This window comes from Idiotropiscis lumnitzeri, chromosome 2 (genome assembly GCF_059441095.1).
Source record: "Idiotropiscis lumnitzeri isolate Australia: NSW breed Sydney's pygmy pipehorse chromosome 2, RoL_Ilum_1.0, whole genome shotgun sequence".
NCBI lineage: Eukaryota > Metazoa > Chordata > Actinopteri > Syngnathiformes > Syngnathidae > Idiotropiscis > Idiotropiscis lumnitzeri.
Window position 1 is genome coordinate 2,960,006 of NC_142392.1, and position 15,604 is coordinate 2,975,609.

General features: G+C 46.8%; 1 protein-coding gene across 1 annotated transcript in view; it reads right to left on the bottom strand.

The window, feature by feature from the left end:
• il17rel (interleukin 17 receptor E-like) overlaps positions 1–15,604 on the bottom strand; it is a 62,919-nt gene continuing 47,315 nt past the window's right edge. Inside the window, exon 18 of the mRNA XM_088280507.1 lies at positions 1–268. Within this exon, the coding sequence (XP_088136633.1) occupies positions 244–268 (25 nt within the window). The 3' untranslated portion in view covers positions 1–243. The remainder of the gene's footprint in view (positions 269–15,604) is intronic.

A 15,604-nucleotide genomic window follows, 5' to 3' on the forward strand; every position in this document is an offset into this window, starting at 1 on the left:
GTTTAGAGTAGCACTGAAAAATATAAATGTATATGAAAATACACATTTAAATATCATTCAAAAAAATTAAAAAATATTCATATTAACATTTTTAAACAGGCACTGTGCAATATTCATTTTTAAGAACAAAAATTCATTTCACTTGCAAAAAAAAAAGAAATTGCCTGATGTGACGTCGACGCGGAGACAGCGTTCGATTTGTTGAGGATCGGGAAACAGCTCTAGTGGGAATGCTGCCGCATGTCACCATGTGTGGTTTGGGAACGTTCTAAAAAAAAAAAAAGTCAGGACACCCACACACACACACACACACACACACACACACACATGGAAAATAAATGTACAGTCCGAACGATATTTTTATTCAGTCTTATTAGATTAGTTTCAGGAAGCAGAGTTTCTCGAGGTCAATGAAAAAAAAAAAAAATGGTCAAGACGCACTGATTGTTCCGGATGTCTTGGCGCTCGGAAGTTCATCATTCCCGGCTGCTCAGTGGCCTCCCATGTCCAATAACCGGCTACATAGCAATATCAGCAGTGTATTACCGGACGCGGATTAGCACCGCGGTGTGTGTCGAAGGGTCAACACGCCGCGAAGCTCTGCGGGCGAGCTGATTGATGAAAGCGGCCGCAACAAGGTTTCGGGGAAAAGTAATAGAAATCTTTGCTGACCTGCCGCCGTTTTTGACATAAGCTGCGGCTTTGTTCTCGCCGGCCCAATCAAAACATCACATGTGTGAAAGTCTGATAAATGGCATGCTGCCACGGCAAAGTTCAAATTCCATTTAGATTACGAGCACGCACACACACAAGCAGGCATACAAATCACATGAATGTCACTTTCAACACAGTCGAACATGAAATGACGCTGCTAGAAAAGATAAATTCCCAAAAAAATGCTGGGTAGCATTGCAGCAAATTAAGGAGAAACTTGAAACTGAAAGAGGGAGGGCCATTTTTTTTTTTTTTGTCATTGCTACTGTGGGAAGCTCGCAATTCCGAACCAGGACACGGACAAAATGCGTGCAAAATAAGAATATTTAATTGATGACATTTGTCAACAACAAATAAACAGATTTTTTTTTTCTTTCTGCACTCTTGCATGAAAATCACCATTCAAAGATGGCACAAGACAGCGCAACACCAAACCACATTAAAAACTATTTTTTGGGTATTTTTCACAAAAATCAACTCATTCAAAACTTGAATATTATTTTCCTGCATATCATTACAAATCCACAAAAAAAAGACTCGATGTAAGCAGAAGTCATGTCTGCCACCAAGTGGTGAATGTTGAGATTACAACTTAAAACTCCAGTCGCCCTCTGCATTCTCGGCCTTCTCGGACTCGCAATTTTTTTCCCCCGTTATATATATATATATATATTTTTTTTTTCAGTCGTGCTTAAAATTCTTCCCTCTCATTTTGAAAAACTTTTTGGGGCGAGGGAGACTAATCAAGGGGCCACTCAGAGTGCGGCTTCCCCTTTTATGAATTGTTCAAACCCTGCTTATGACGACGCTCCCAAATGCAATATGCAAAACTCGCGAGCTCGCTGACGTGATCACTAAAACGAACCTCGCAAATTCTGAGGTCGTTGACAAAACATTTTCGATGCTGACGAGGAAAAATTAAAAACAAAAAAAAACAAAAAGGTCTGCAAGGTCTTGCAAACCTCAACATCTGCATATGGCGTCGATAAAATGACCATTCCACACTTTTCTACAACCTTGGCTACTTCCCAGGTACTTTTTGTGTGGCTTGGCAAGGCGTTTTAATGAAGACCACGCCGAACCTTGCTCGAGAAACAATCCAGAGTGGCTTTTCGAGTAAACCATTACACTGCAGGACTTTGCCTCGGGCGCAAACACACATGGGCATCAAAAGCAAACAGCGCCACATGTTCTTAGCATGTTCCAAAAAAAAGTGCATGCGTGTCCTCTCACGGTACGTCCCGGCACCTTTGTCTTTTTACGAGCTGGTTGCAAGGGGAGTTCTCCCGCCAGAAGCCCGTTTTCCCTTCCCTCCTGCCTCATGATCAAAGCTCCTGCAGCGCCACCGCGTCGTTTTGATGCCGTGGCAAAAAAAAAAAAAAAAAAAGAAAGAAAGAAAAGGAGAGCCTGTAGTAAGTTTGGATTTCTTCATCCATTCTGCTCGCCGTAAAAGGCAGGCCACTTTCGGGTCGCATTTACGTCTTTTTGACGTCTATATCCGTCAATGGCAGTGAATGCGCAAGTTGAGCTCCAAGGTTATCTATGAGCGATTTAATTTCCATTCCCGAAGAGAGGAAGATGACTTGAACAAATTAGAGATTTAATTTTGTAGTCATCATTTTTTTGGGGGGGGGGATTTAATACAAAACAATTAGTGGGATGACTGCTTAAATATTAGTAAGCTTCCTTACTAAATTGGTTGAGAACGAACACCTTGCCTCGTCCTGAGCCTGGTGACTGACTTCACAAGATGTCCTATTATCTGTGTCACAGTGTTCAAAGTCTCCTTTTTAATCTAAAAAAAAAACACAAAAAAACGTCATCGTCACAAAACCAGCAAAGAAGCTCCGCGGTTGCTTTTGAATAGCTGATTTCGCTCCCCGACATTTGAATGGGAAATACATTTCATTTGGATGAAAAGGAACGGGCAGGTCGAGTTTGATTATGCGCCTTAAAATATCATTAAAAAGCCCTTGACATATTTTTCATATGCCGCCGCCGCCGCTTCATTTTTCGCTGCGCTTCAATTAATATTCAATAAAGCAGAATGATTTGACCTGAAATGGAGATAATGTGTACTCGTCATGTATTAAAAAAAAAAAAAAAACTTTATTTCTTTGAGTCGTGTGCGAGGAAAAAAAAAAAAAAAGAAGAGAGTGTATGATTTGATGAGTTTATTTTTATGCAGGCATGTCCTGTATGTGTGGAGCATGCGTTTAACCTCGATCCATCATGTGAGCATCTGACAGAACACGGTACCGCCCGTCTTCATAAAGGATGCATTGTTGAGACCGGAGATGCTTCGAAGTGACGCTTCCGTGTCCCCAGGCGCAAACCTAAAAAGGTCGCGGAGGTCACAAGGCAGGGATGGCGAAGCGACGCATCGCCGAGTGGCGCTCTTCAAACGCGCGATTATGCGGAGCGTCTTCATGCATTTATTGAACACGGGCCACCATACGTGTGACCTCTCACATATAAGTGCGTCGTGAGCATGTGTGCCCCCCCCCCCCCGTCATTGGCACGTGTCTGACGGTCACCCTGCAAACCGCGTGCGCACGTGATGCCGGCGAACACAATGAGAAGGATAGTCCATGCGTCATCGGCATCATAATCAGCGATAATGGATTTGCAAATGGAATTACGGCGACGGGGGGGAATAATGAAATAGTAAATGAAAATTGAAGTCATCCGTCGCATCTAAAATTTGATCTTAGACTCAGTGTAACCTGATTTTTTTAAATGTAAACTAAAGCTAAAATTTGTATTTATTTATTTATTTATTTAATTTAATTTAATTTAATTTATTGTTTTTTTTGGGGGTATGTTTGACTTCTTTCCAGTGCAGTTGAGCGCGAATTCGCTACGAGTCTCAACCGATTATTTGGTCGTAGGACGCGAGGAACCATCATGGCAAATTTGTTTCATGAATTCATCCACCTAAGCGCAGAAGGAATCTCCTTGGAAACAGGAAGAAAGCTCAAAAGGCAATTGGCTGGCTCCTCTATTTCAACTATTGTCACGCTTGTTTCACAAAAACCAGAACCCGAACATAAAGGGGCCGTGCCGTTTGACCCACGGACGGCTTTTATCCAACTTTTGACTCCCATCCAGAATTCTGCTGCTGAGGGATGACCTGCCATTCCAGTATTTATATATTCGTATGCTGAATTTGGCCCACGGCGCACCACCCACCCCCTTTTCGCACCCCCCCGCCCCTGTCCCTATGGTTCAACATGCAACATTGATGCTACCCTAAAAAGCAACAGCTGTGACCTACCTTCTATGGCTTGATGTCTCTATGTATAGACCACAGACATCCAGAACAGGCGCCCATGTCCCCGATATAAACTTCGAACCTCCTTTCACACCTCCTACAGTATCATAAGCCCTTATGTTTGAGGTGTGAGCAGCCGCGGCGCAACACAGCACGCACGGCTCAGACGACGTGCTGCCGCGGCAAGCGTGTGCTATCTAGTCGCCCTCCGGGGGGAATGGAACGCGCGCGCTGAAGCACAAAATGTACCAGAAGATGATGTGGAATGGGGCGAAAGGTGAAAAGAAAGGATTACAAGAGTCATTTATGAGCAGAACGTCATCATAAGAAGTAGAATTCATCGAATCAGCATTTTAAACGATGAATCGTCTTGAAAATAGATGCCTGCGCAAATTTAAAAAAAAAAAAGATTTTGGAACGCGACATCCGACATCTTGAAGCGTAATTTTTTCCTGTCGTATGACGGCTTTTTTTCCACGAGCCCTATTGACGGCGCGTCCACTCCAAGTTGTGTTGAATGTCAACATGACGCCGTCTGCCGCGGTGTGATGTGGCAACAAACAAGCGGAGACGACGCAAAGGTTGCGGCAAGCGAAGCGCAGACGCGTCGCAGGCCGACCTGCTGCCACAATAGCCGATGTTGACATGACATCACGCAAATATTCCACCATTAAGTTTCCATCACACGTCTTTTTTTTTTTTATTGCATATTCTTGGCCACATTTAACTCAAGCAAATTTCCTTTTGAAAATTCTCAACTGAATCACATGATTGGAATTGGCAACAAGAATTAATTTCTTGATAGTGACGCTCTGGCTGCAGCCAAGCAGTTGTTGCGCGTGCTAGGCGTGCTCATGTTGACCCTCCCAGGATAAATAAAGTAAAACAAAGCCGCAGGGTGGCGGTGGCGTTGGAGGTGGGGGGGCGGGCGAGTGGGGAGGTGAAGTTGGTCCAAGGAGTGTTCCGATTCCTAGGGATATCCCTATCGAGTGTCAGCCTTCGCTGGATAAACATAAAGTCGCTAAGCCGTGACTCACCTTTCCCAATAATGACACATCGCAACCTGTTTGACGAAAATATAACGTATGCGTAAGCGCCCGGTGCGCCCGATGAGTCACAAGCGCAATCATATTCGCGTTTGACTCCGGGTTCTCGTCTGCATTTTGCTGCATTCAGGCGCACTCGGACAAAAAAGTGATCGGCGGCGGCACCAAATGTGACGATTTTGCATCACGAGAGCGAGGTGGACGTCGGCCAAGCGTTTTTTTTTTGTTTTCAGGTGCTGCTGAATTTGCACAACGAACGGGCAAACGCAGGTGCTTTGGACCTGAACTTTTCACCTCCTCAGCATTTTTCTTGCACTTTTTTGTCCCAGAAAGGAAGCTTGTCCAAATAGAAGCGCTTTTGCAAGCTGGTGGCACGGGTGAGATTCAAGCAAGCACGTCTGTTCGCTGTATTCAATTAGCACACCAAACTCATTAACACCTCACGCGAGTTTGCGTCTCATCTTGTGCCAAATTTAACACAGCACGAGCTCACGTGTGATTTAACGCAAAGTTCTCCTAAACGCGCAACTTGTTTCGACTCGTGTATTTCCAACCTCACGCAGTCCGACATGCTCTCATCGGAGCAACTTTGCCGAACTCGGAGTTTGGGAACGTTCACCCTGCAATTGTCTGCCCCCCCCCCCCCGGGTTGCCAAAATGAATCGACATGCTAAAACGACGGCGCTTTGAAATGTCACGACTATATTTAACCGGTGTGAGACGCACAAAGTCGCTGTCTGTGCTCCCCGCAGAATGAGATCTGGATCGGTACCAACGTGGACCATAACAAGACTGACCGATTTTCCGAGCATGCCAACAAGTCCGAGGCGGCGATTATGTTACATAAAAGCCCGCCCCCCCCCCCCCCCATGTGTCGAACACAGCGTGAATTTACGACTCAAATAATGCTATCTTTGGCTGACATCAAAGCGGAGGGGGGGAGGGGGGGGGGGGGGGGTGATGTGAGCTTGGCTGAATCGAATTCGATCCAAACGGACTAGAACTAAAAGCGCAAATGTGGTTGAGGATGTTGCCAAAAGATTGCGCAATCCCGCTCGAAATAACCCCACGCTGCACAGCTTGTTTATTCTTTTTTTTTCGGGATAAGAAACTGTCGCAGAACTTGTTTTAACGCTTTTCTACAGAACCAGACCCGATCAATCAATCCACATTCCCGCACCTCCGACATCGCCGAATAGCTTCCGCCTTCTTTCATCCTCGTGACCCATTTAACCGCGAGACGCTGCGCAGGTAAATCTGCACTGATATCATTGTGCTCCCATTAAAGCCCCCCCCCCCCCCCCCCCCCCCCCACTCTCCGGTGTATCCAGGGTCCAAGGGATCCAAGCAAAACAAGTTAAATAAGAAGTTCATCTGGCACGCTTGTTCGGTCTCGGCCGAGGAGGTTTTTTTTTTTTTTTTTTGCCTTGAACACAATTTGCTGAACATAATGCCTACTGTGTCGCTCTCCATGGTTGTTTAGCGCCAATGAAAACATTTACGGGGCAATTCAATTTATTGAGCATGGACGGGGAGAGAGGCGGCCATCTGTCATGTCGAATTTCCCGGCCAATTATGAGCCGGCCCGTAATGTTGTTTGCCCGCCGCTTCTTTATGAAGAGCGAAAAGAGCCGTCGGACGAGCGGAAAGTAGAAAGACATTCACTGCCATTGACGAGTATCGTAGGCAAAAGGTTGAGAATCCGGCCTTGACGCGTGATGACACCAAAATGTGTTCGGACTCAATCGTCAGGCCGGGAAACGTCAAGTCTCGGGCCATCAGAACATCATCGCAAATCCCTCCCTCCCTCGTCCGCCCGTCAGGAATATACTCGGGGAGAGAGTGAAACGGCGAGAAATCACCTGGAATCTCGTTAGGTTGAATGGCTTTATTCCAGAGTGCGGTCAAGCTCCCGGGGGAGGAAGTGCGTGCGGATTAGTTAACCCCATCGAACCCGAGGTGCTGCTCGACTTTATCCCCCCCCTCGCAGCATAAGCCTCCCCTCTCTCGTCTTCCCGTGGTCTCCCCCCTCCTTATCGCCCCCTTTTCCTCCCGTCTTTTATTTCAATCTTAATCTCTCCTCACCGGTCGCTCGACTCCTCTTCGTCTCGCACGCACGCGCGCCATCTTTTGCCCTCTCGACCCCCACCTTGCGGGAAATAAGATTAGGGCCGTTCTTCTGTTTCAGTTAGCGCGAGACGAAGGTAGAAAGGATTGTGACGTTTAAAGATTTTGATTTTCTACCGTTGGAGTCGGTACCTTTACGGTTCTGGGAACGGTCCCCCAAAATAATAAAATAAATAAATTAATTAAAAAATAATAAATAAATAAAAAAATAAATAAATGAAAAAAATTAATAAAAAAATAAAAAATAAAAATAAAAATAAAAATAAAAAAAGAGACCGTTGAGTGAGCTCAAAATTTCAGCGGAACGTTAGCGTTAGCATTAGCATTACATTGGCGCTAATTAACCAAATAAATGACCTTAAGTGACGAGTCGTCGCAAGTACTCTGACTGCAGTTTTTCCCAAATTAAATTTACAACTCTCCAGCATGACATTAGTGGAAAAACATTCCAGGCTGACCTTGCCGTTGCGCGTAAGACAGCCATACATTTGTGGCGCTTGCATTTTTTTGGGACCAGTGAGCAAGTCATAATAAAGGAAAACGCGAGTATGAGAACACACATTCTCTTGTTGACACTGCTCATAGCCACGATGACACGCACTTTTGGAACTCGTGAGCACACCAAACATTAAAATAACAGCCCGCTGGTCAGTCTAGACGTTTTCTATTTTGCTGGACTCCCCCACACCTCTTCTTCTGTGCGAGGTGACCTCTTGCATAAGCGCCTCCCACACGTGCATCATCGCAACGGTTCGGGACTTTTTGATTTATTTCTGCAAAATGTGTGTACGACTCGAGCGGCGCTGGAACATATATAGGAGGAGTTTTGTTTAGGCGGATGCATCATGGAAAGCGTGGCTCACCTCGCTCTGCCTTATAAGGTAGCGGCAGTGTCTCACGGGAGAGAAATGAGATGTTGTTCCAGTCTCTGGCCATAGAGCCACTAAGTATGCAGCGGTCGGCATGAGTGTGTTTGAGTGAATGGTGAGTATGCAGGGAAGCCAGCTTTTCTATTTAGGGGAAAGAAATGATCCCATGGTCCATTAAAGGGGGGGGGGCGGACGAGCAGAAGGACTAAGATATAGCAAAAGGTACACAGAGAGTCTTTGTTAAAGCAGCTCAGGGAGGATACCTTTGATAGGGCTCCAACTCCCATGTTTGACTACAACCCCCCCCCCCCCCCCCCTTCTCTTGGGGGTCTGCAGTCGGATTAACCCACCGCCAAGGAGCCCTGCTATCTCACGTGAGGGGAGCTTAGAGGGGGGGTAAGCGAGGAAAAGATGAGGAAATGAAGGAGAAGTTTTGATCACAATTTCTCACCCCCCCACCGCCCCAATCCGACCCCCCCACCCCCTCCTCCTTTTTACTTTGTTTAAATGCATTCCTAGGATGGTACGCGCTGTTTATAAAAGAAATCTCTGCATGTGAGTGTGTGGTCTTCGCTAGTTTGGTTTTGTGCGCGACACACTCTACCCCCCCCCCCCCCCGCCGCCGATGAATGGAAATCTCCGACACGTGGCCCCTGATGACTATTTCCTAGAATTCAAGAGCGAGAATTAGAAAGCAATAGAGGATGTTATCTTGCGAGTGAAGGGCAGTAAATAACATCAGGGCACGCCCCCCCCCCCCACCCCTCCATTGCTCACTGCTGAGCAGGGTCATCTCCAGGTTGACCTGACACTGACCCAAGCTTGTTATAAGTCCGAAAAGTTATGAGTGCGGCAAATATAAGCAGATAAAATAGGATTGCAGCGCTCTCAGCTCATCTATCGCAGAGACCCCCCCCCCCTTCGCCCCCCCCCCTTGTTCGGGCTTAAAGGCCGATTATGCCATATGATATTGAATCCTCTTTGGGCTGGAGCTATTGTGTGTGTGTTTAAAGCTGGCCCAGCGGGTGTACGTGTCCGTGTGCCTGGATAGAGGCGACGGCGCCGCGCAAAGCAGCGCCAGCCTCCGCCCGACCTTGCGTCAAGGGGGCGAGTGAGGGGGGGGGGTGTAGGTCAGGAGTTCAGCGGGGGAGCAAAGTAATGACCTTCAATCAGCATCCATCACTTCCTGGCGGGATGCATGACCGCGTCCACGCTGGACAGGTAGACGCTGGAAAGTTTAGCGGCACTGATGAGGCGCCATTTGGTTCGCAGAATGTCCTGATTTTATATTTCACTTTTTTTTACGTTCAACAAGAGCAAGTGCGAGGATAGTAGAAATTCTTTTGTTATCATCTCCTCTTCTGCGAATTGCTTCTGCCGTAGAACAGACTTGAATGTCAAGAAAAAGGCAAATATTTGGTTTCGGTCAAAGCCAGTGTTTAGCCGTTAACACGCGGTGCAGGTTGGTCTGACACGGGAGGCGGACCGCGTTCATTTGGCGAAGGCCGGCCCACGCTGACTGATTTACAAGGTTATGGCACGCCGTTGTAAACTTTAAAACGCTGTAAAAGCGTTTGACTGACAGGTCAACCTGAACTCTTGAGCAGCGACGCCTCTTTTGTTTGAAACGTCGCCATCTCTACGCAAACACAACGCGGGCCGAGCGATGACACACGGCGGAGAGTTTGCAGATCGGAAAAGGGCGATTTGTAAACAATGGCTTCGGTTCAAAGGGCAGTAAGTGAAGAGCGGAAGAAAAATCGTAAAGAGCAAGCAACGTGGTATTTTTTTTAAGGCCGATTCCGATATTTGGGAGGATAAAATCCGATTAATCGGTCGATTAATCGAAACAAATATATAATAATTATAAGATTAACTGCATTACTCACAACATCTTTTTGCCAAAAGAGCCAATCAGGAGCAAGTGTGCCCTTTCTATCGACTTCTTCCAGGAGTCATTTTTGTCTTTCAGGGAATTTGGGTGGAAAACAAGAGTTCTGCTCTCTTCATGTGGTGGTGGGCAATTTTTTCCGACACGGTCCCCTTGCTCGAAAGATAATGTATGGGTGGGGGCGAGGAGGCATTACTGTGGTGAAAGAGTGGCCTGGTTTTCAATTTCACCGGAGCGCAACACACACACACACACACACACGCTGAACTTTGCTGCACCTGTTGCTAATTGTTGCCCCCAAATGTGTGTGTGTGTGTGCAGATTGTCACTCTGTGTGTGTACAACCAAAACATCCCCCTTTTGTATATAATGAGTGATGACGATCGTATGTCACCGCCGCCGCAAGCGTGGACTCGCCCCTCGTTTACTCGACGCTTCCTAAAAAAAAAAAAATGAAGCCGCCATTATTCAGCGTCTGTTTAGCCAATAACAGCCTGCGCAAACTCCCGCCCTGTAATAAGAGCGCCGACTCCAAAGCACGTCAAACCATGTCATGCCACACATACATCAAAGTGGATCCGTTTTCAGGAAATCAGCCCCACTCGACGACCGCCTTTGAATGTCGCCGAGGCGATATTAGGGCCACACAAGACCAGAAACACGACATGCGGGCACCGTTTGTTATTTTTACGGCGCTATTTTTGCTGAGCGGCTGGCTTCGGATCCGGTCAAATTATATCGTCAGCTGACTGCCAGCATGTTGTCGCTTTTATTGGCCGTCGGCGGAATCAAATGAGCACCAGCGTGTCTGTTTTTATGAGCAGACATGCTCATGCGGTTTTCAATGGCTACGGCGTATCCGAGCCCAGCGCCTCCTGCAGACCGCCGCCCTCATTCGGACCGGTCTTTGTCTCGTCTAATTAAAGAGTGCGCCCGGCCGGCCCGCTCGGCTCTGTTTATTTGAGGCCCAAAATTGACACGAGCGCCATTAGCAGTCAGCGCCCGCCTCTTTGGAGAAGCCTCCGCCGCATCTTCAAATCCTTTCCCTTCCCACTCAAAGGCAAGCCAGCGGCGAACAAAGACAGGAAGTGCCCCTGACATTAGCGCCTTACAAAGTTATATTTAGTCGTCGGGTTATATCGGGCGCCATTCTGCCGGATTTAGATCTGAAGCGTGTGATTGTGGAGGAGCTTGTCGCGCGCCTGCAATCGCTTGGCTTTTCCAGTGCAGCTGCTTGAGGTTATTCAGAGTTTTATTGTACGAGCAAAAGCTTGGCCCGTTCTTTGCGATCTCCTCGTGATCTTTCGCCTTCTTAGTTGATCGCGTGCCAGGTTCTCTCCCTTGTTGCGTAACGACTTTTAATGCACTTTGCATGGGAAATACGACTGATTGTTTTTCTGACTAAATCACGCCCCCCTCCCCCGCCCCCCATAAACACCGCCCCCCCAGCCCCCGGTACCGGTATCCCCCATTAACAGGTGGAACGCGCAGGTGACGTGATGTCACAATAAGGAAATAGGGGCAATTCAACCATGATCATGAAAAAGGCTGGATGGTGGAGGGTGGAGGGTGGGGGACTGCCCGGCAAAAAAGGGTCAAGTGCCCAGCTCCGGTCATATATTAATATTAACACCGCCGTCCTCTTATAGTGTTGCTCGTTGCATCCTCGTGTGACCACGAGTCCAAAAAAAAAAAACAGAGCCTCACATTGTCGCCCACTTGCAAATGATCCCTTATAGCGCGAGTGCTTATTACGGATGCATCCATTTGGAATGATTGCAGTGGCCGGTCACCGTCTCTGGCTCTCTCGCCGCCCCCCCCCCCTCCGGGAGCAGCGCAGCCACAATCCTCCCACGCCTGCACTCGCTAACTCCCCGCCGCTGACTCACGACACCAAATTCTGTTGGAGCCCAAACCAACCCGGTGACCTCGGTCTTGCTCTGATCCGCCCGTGGCATGCGAGCCAGTGACCGAGGTTTTGATTCAGGCGGCATCTGCTCCAATAAGATGCGTACGCTTCACCACGAAAGACGGTTTTCACCTCAGTGCCTCACACTGGGTTTAATTCCGAGATATATTATATATATATGAGATAGATTTTCTAAAATATTTGTACTTAAAAATGTCAACATTTTCCCATAGGTGCTCGAAAGAGTGAAACTAGTCCGCGTGAACATGAACATGAACTGAGTCAGTGTTCGAAACGAGGATACGGCTCGCAGGGGGCCAACTTCTGGTCACATGATGCGTCCCAGCGAGACCGTGTAATCACTGTCTGGCTTTGACTCGGACGAGATGAGCTGCCGGTTTTGTTTGGAGTGCACGAAACACACACTCACTCAGTGGGATAGAAAGCTGACGCTTGAGTGAAGTCAAATCAACTGCGGGAAGATCTCAACGTGCGTTGATATAAATAAATATTAATGAATGGTGTCCAAATCCGCCGGCCTGCGCTTTGCTCAAAACCACCAAAAGTGTGTTAGAGCACCTGCACCACAACTTAGACCGGCTTTTACCCGGTCTAAGGTGCCGCCTACTTTCTGTTACCAAATTATTCGGTGCGTGGAGCCAAATCCCAAAACGTGCAAAACTCGACTCGCCTCGGCAGTTTTTACGCCGAGCGGACGTGTGCCCAGTTGGGTCGTCTGTCACTTCACAGCAATGACTTGACTTGCTTTCACGTAGAAATAATAATCCTCAAAAAAGCGCGACTCGGAAAGAAGCCAAAATCCAAAATAGACCCATCAGTTGACATAAGTCCCTCCGAGCGCTAATACAGTTGGAGTTGTTTTGCCGGTCCGACTCTCCTCCAAGAGTTTTGCGGGGCCGCGGCGGCATACAGATGTTGAGAGTTAGTGACAGCGAGAGAGGGGCCGATGCTGCGGCTTGGAAGCGGCACCCAAACGGGGCCCCTCGCTCCTCCAGCAGCTCCTCTCCTTTCTTTGTTATTGTTTTGACTGAGTTGGGGGGGGTGGGGGGGCAGCGGGTTCACGTGGGGGGTAAGGCCCGGCCTATTATGTCTGAGCATCTTGGAATCTAGGTCAGGATTCAACCTCATCTTTTCCACCCGTCCTCCCTCCGTCCCTCCATGGCCACTGCCAAAAAATCTTTAATCCCCCCGCTGCCTTTTTCACTCCTCGCCATCTTAATCGATGCACCCTGCCCGTCTAAACCTTCCCTTGCTCCTCCTCCTGCCCTATCTCGCCCTTGTCTCGTGGCGCCAAATGCCAGGCATTTATCGGGGATAAGCACATGTCCTCTTTGCTTCAAAAAAAATAAATAAATCAATCAAATGGAGACCACATGAGCGGCAGGTGACGGCCGACGTTGAAAAGCCCGCTCACGTTCATCCGCATTTGCTCCCTTGAATGACAACTTTTCCCCCATGAGGAAATTCTTAAATAGTAATTCCACTTTTGTCGATACAAACGCAAATTTACAGGCTTTGAAAATGCGTAAACAAAAATGCAAGGCGCGTCAAGTGTCTGCTCAGTGCCAAGCATGAAGATATGAGCGTCAACACCTTTGAAGGTTAAAGCTGCGGCAGATGCGTCTCATCTCCAAAACAATAGCAGAACTCAGACAGTCCGCCGCCTTCGGGGCAACCAAGACCGGTGACCATAAAAATTTTGTTGGGTTTTGCAATTTTTATTTGAGCAGTTTTTAATCAGAGCAGGTTTTTTGGTTTTTTTAAGCTTTAGTTTTTTTTTTTAGCTTTATTTTATTTTTTTTAGCTTTATTTTATTTTTTTTAGCTTTAGTTTTTTTGACCTTTATTTATTAATTTTTTTAGCTTTAGTTTGTTTTTTTCAGCTTTAGTTTTTTTTTTTTTTTTTCAAAAATGCTTCATTTTAGTTTGGCTTAAATTGGCTCTAGCATTAGTTTTATTTTTTATTTTTTTAATGTGTATTTCTTGTGCGTTAAAAAAACATTGTAGTACGTATTGTGTCGTAAAAATTAAACAAAAATATTTTTTTAAACCATTTTAAAAACCTTCAAATTATCAAAACAGGTACTGTGTAAGATCACATTACAAAAATTAAAATTTTATTTTATTTCATTGATGTTTTTTTATTTGTCAATTTTAATTTAAGTTATTTCTTAGATTCCCCAAAAACTTTGGTGGTGTCAAATGATTCCAGATGCTAAAATGCTTTTATCTTCAATGCACTCTGATAAGCGAAACGAAGCGTCACCTTGGCAGCGCTAATCATTAAAACGCTACAACAACAACACGGGTTGTTGTCGAGGGAGTTCCGCCCCCCCCCCCATCAGATAACAAAACGAAGAATTCTCTCCGACACCCTCAAAGACCGTTCGAAACGTCGACTCCTTGAAAAATCTGCTTCATGTTGTCCTTGTCGCTAATTTTGCAAATCCTCTCAAGCGTCCGCAAGCTTGACTTTTTTTGTCACAACAGCAAAATCATTCTCCTCCTCCGTCACGACAAACTCCACACTCGGCCACCTGACACATGCATCTAATTTGATCGCTGACATGATCCGCGAGGGTCAGAGTTCCACCCGAGGCACGGCGGTGACACGCGAGGACAAGGACGCTCGGACGCAGCCAATTAGAGGCGACTTCGCCGGTTATCAGCAAGGCTGCGATCGACGGACGCCACGCAAACAGAAAGAGGAAGCGATAAGAGGCCCTAAAAGGCAGATTGGCGAGAGTGACTCAAGGTGGTAAAATGCGCTAACGCCCACACTGGAATTGCGATTAGTAAGCCACTTGTATTTCAGGAATTGCGTGTAAACAAACAGCGAGGAGAGGAGAACGGGCTGCTGCTCAAAGCTGTTTGCGCGACAAATATCCAAATTAAAAAGCTTGGCAGAAGAAAGAAAGAAAAAACAAAACGTGTTTTTCGCTCTCTTTGTGGCTACTAGCATCATCCAAGCTAGCGCTAAGCCAGGGTGGGCAAACTACGGCCCGGGGGCCACATGCGGCCCATGAAACGTTTTAATCCGGCCCGCCAAACTTGGAAAAAAATGAAATGAATAAACCTTGTTTTAGTTTCTAAATATTGCGGCGTGTCAAAGAGAAATATTTTTTGTAATGCTTTTGTTCATTTTCATTTTTTTTTTTCTCCGATGAGGTGAGGTGACCAAAACACTCCATCCGTCTGCTCCCGGTCCGGCCCCTCGGTCACATTTTAGAACCCGTTGTGGCCCGCCAATCCAAAAGTTTGCCCACCCCTGATCCGAGCAGTCCTGGCGTGTTCGAACTCGGTACTCAATTCGATGCACAGCTCGAGTCACGTGAACTTTTTTTTTTTTTGGAGCCAAATCATGGAACGCGACAAGATAAAAGGCTTTTATGATTAACAGTTTGGGAAATCCCCTTAAAAGGCCCGGTTGGATGATTTTGGCGTGGAAGAACTTGACAAGTCCATACAGAGTAAGAGTCCGGATCTTTATTTGGATTAATAATGACGGTAATCCACACAATGCAATTTTTTTTATTTTTAGGGCGCCGCTTTTCAATCGAACGCTTATCCTATAATCGTCATCACCGCTATTAATGCGTTACCTTTGCATGACCTTGGCTGCAAAATTATTTTAGCGATGCCTAAAATACCCCCCCCCCCGTCCTGTCGGAATTACACGCCGATGCTTACGCCGGCGCCATTTAATCATGGCGAGCCGCCGCCGCTCTAATCATCCGATCGCCATTACAGTGAG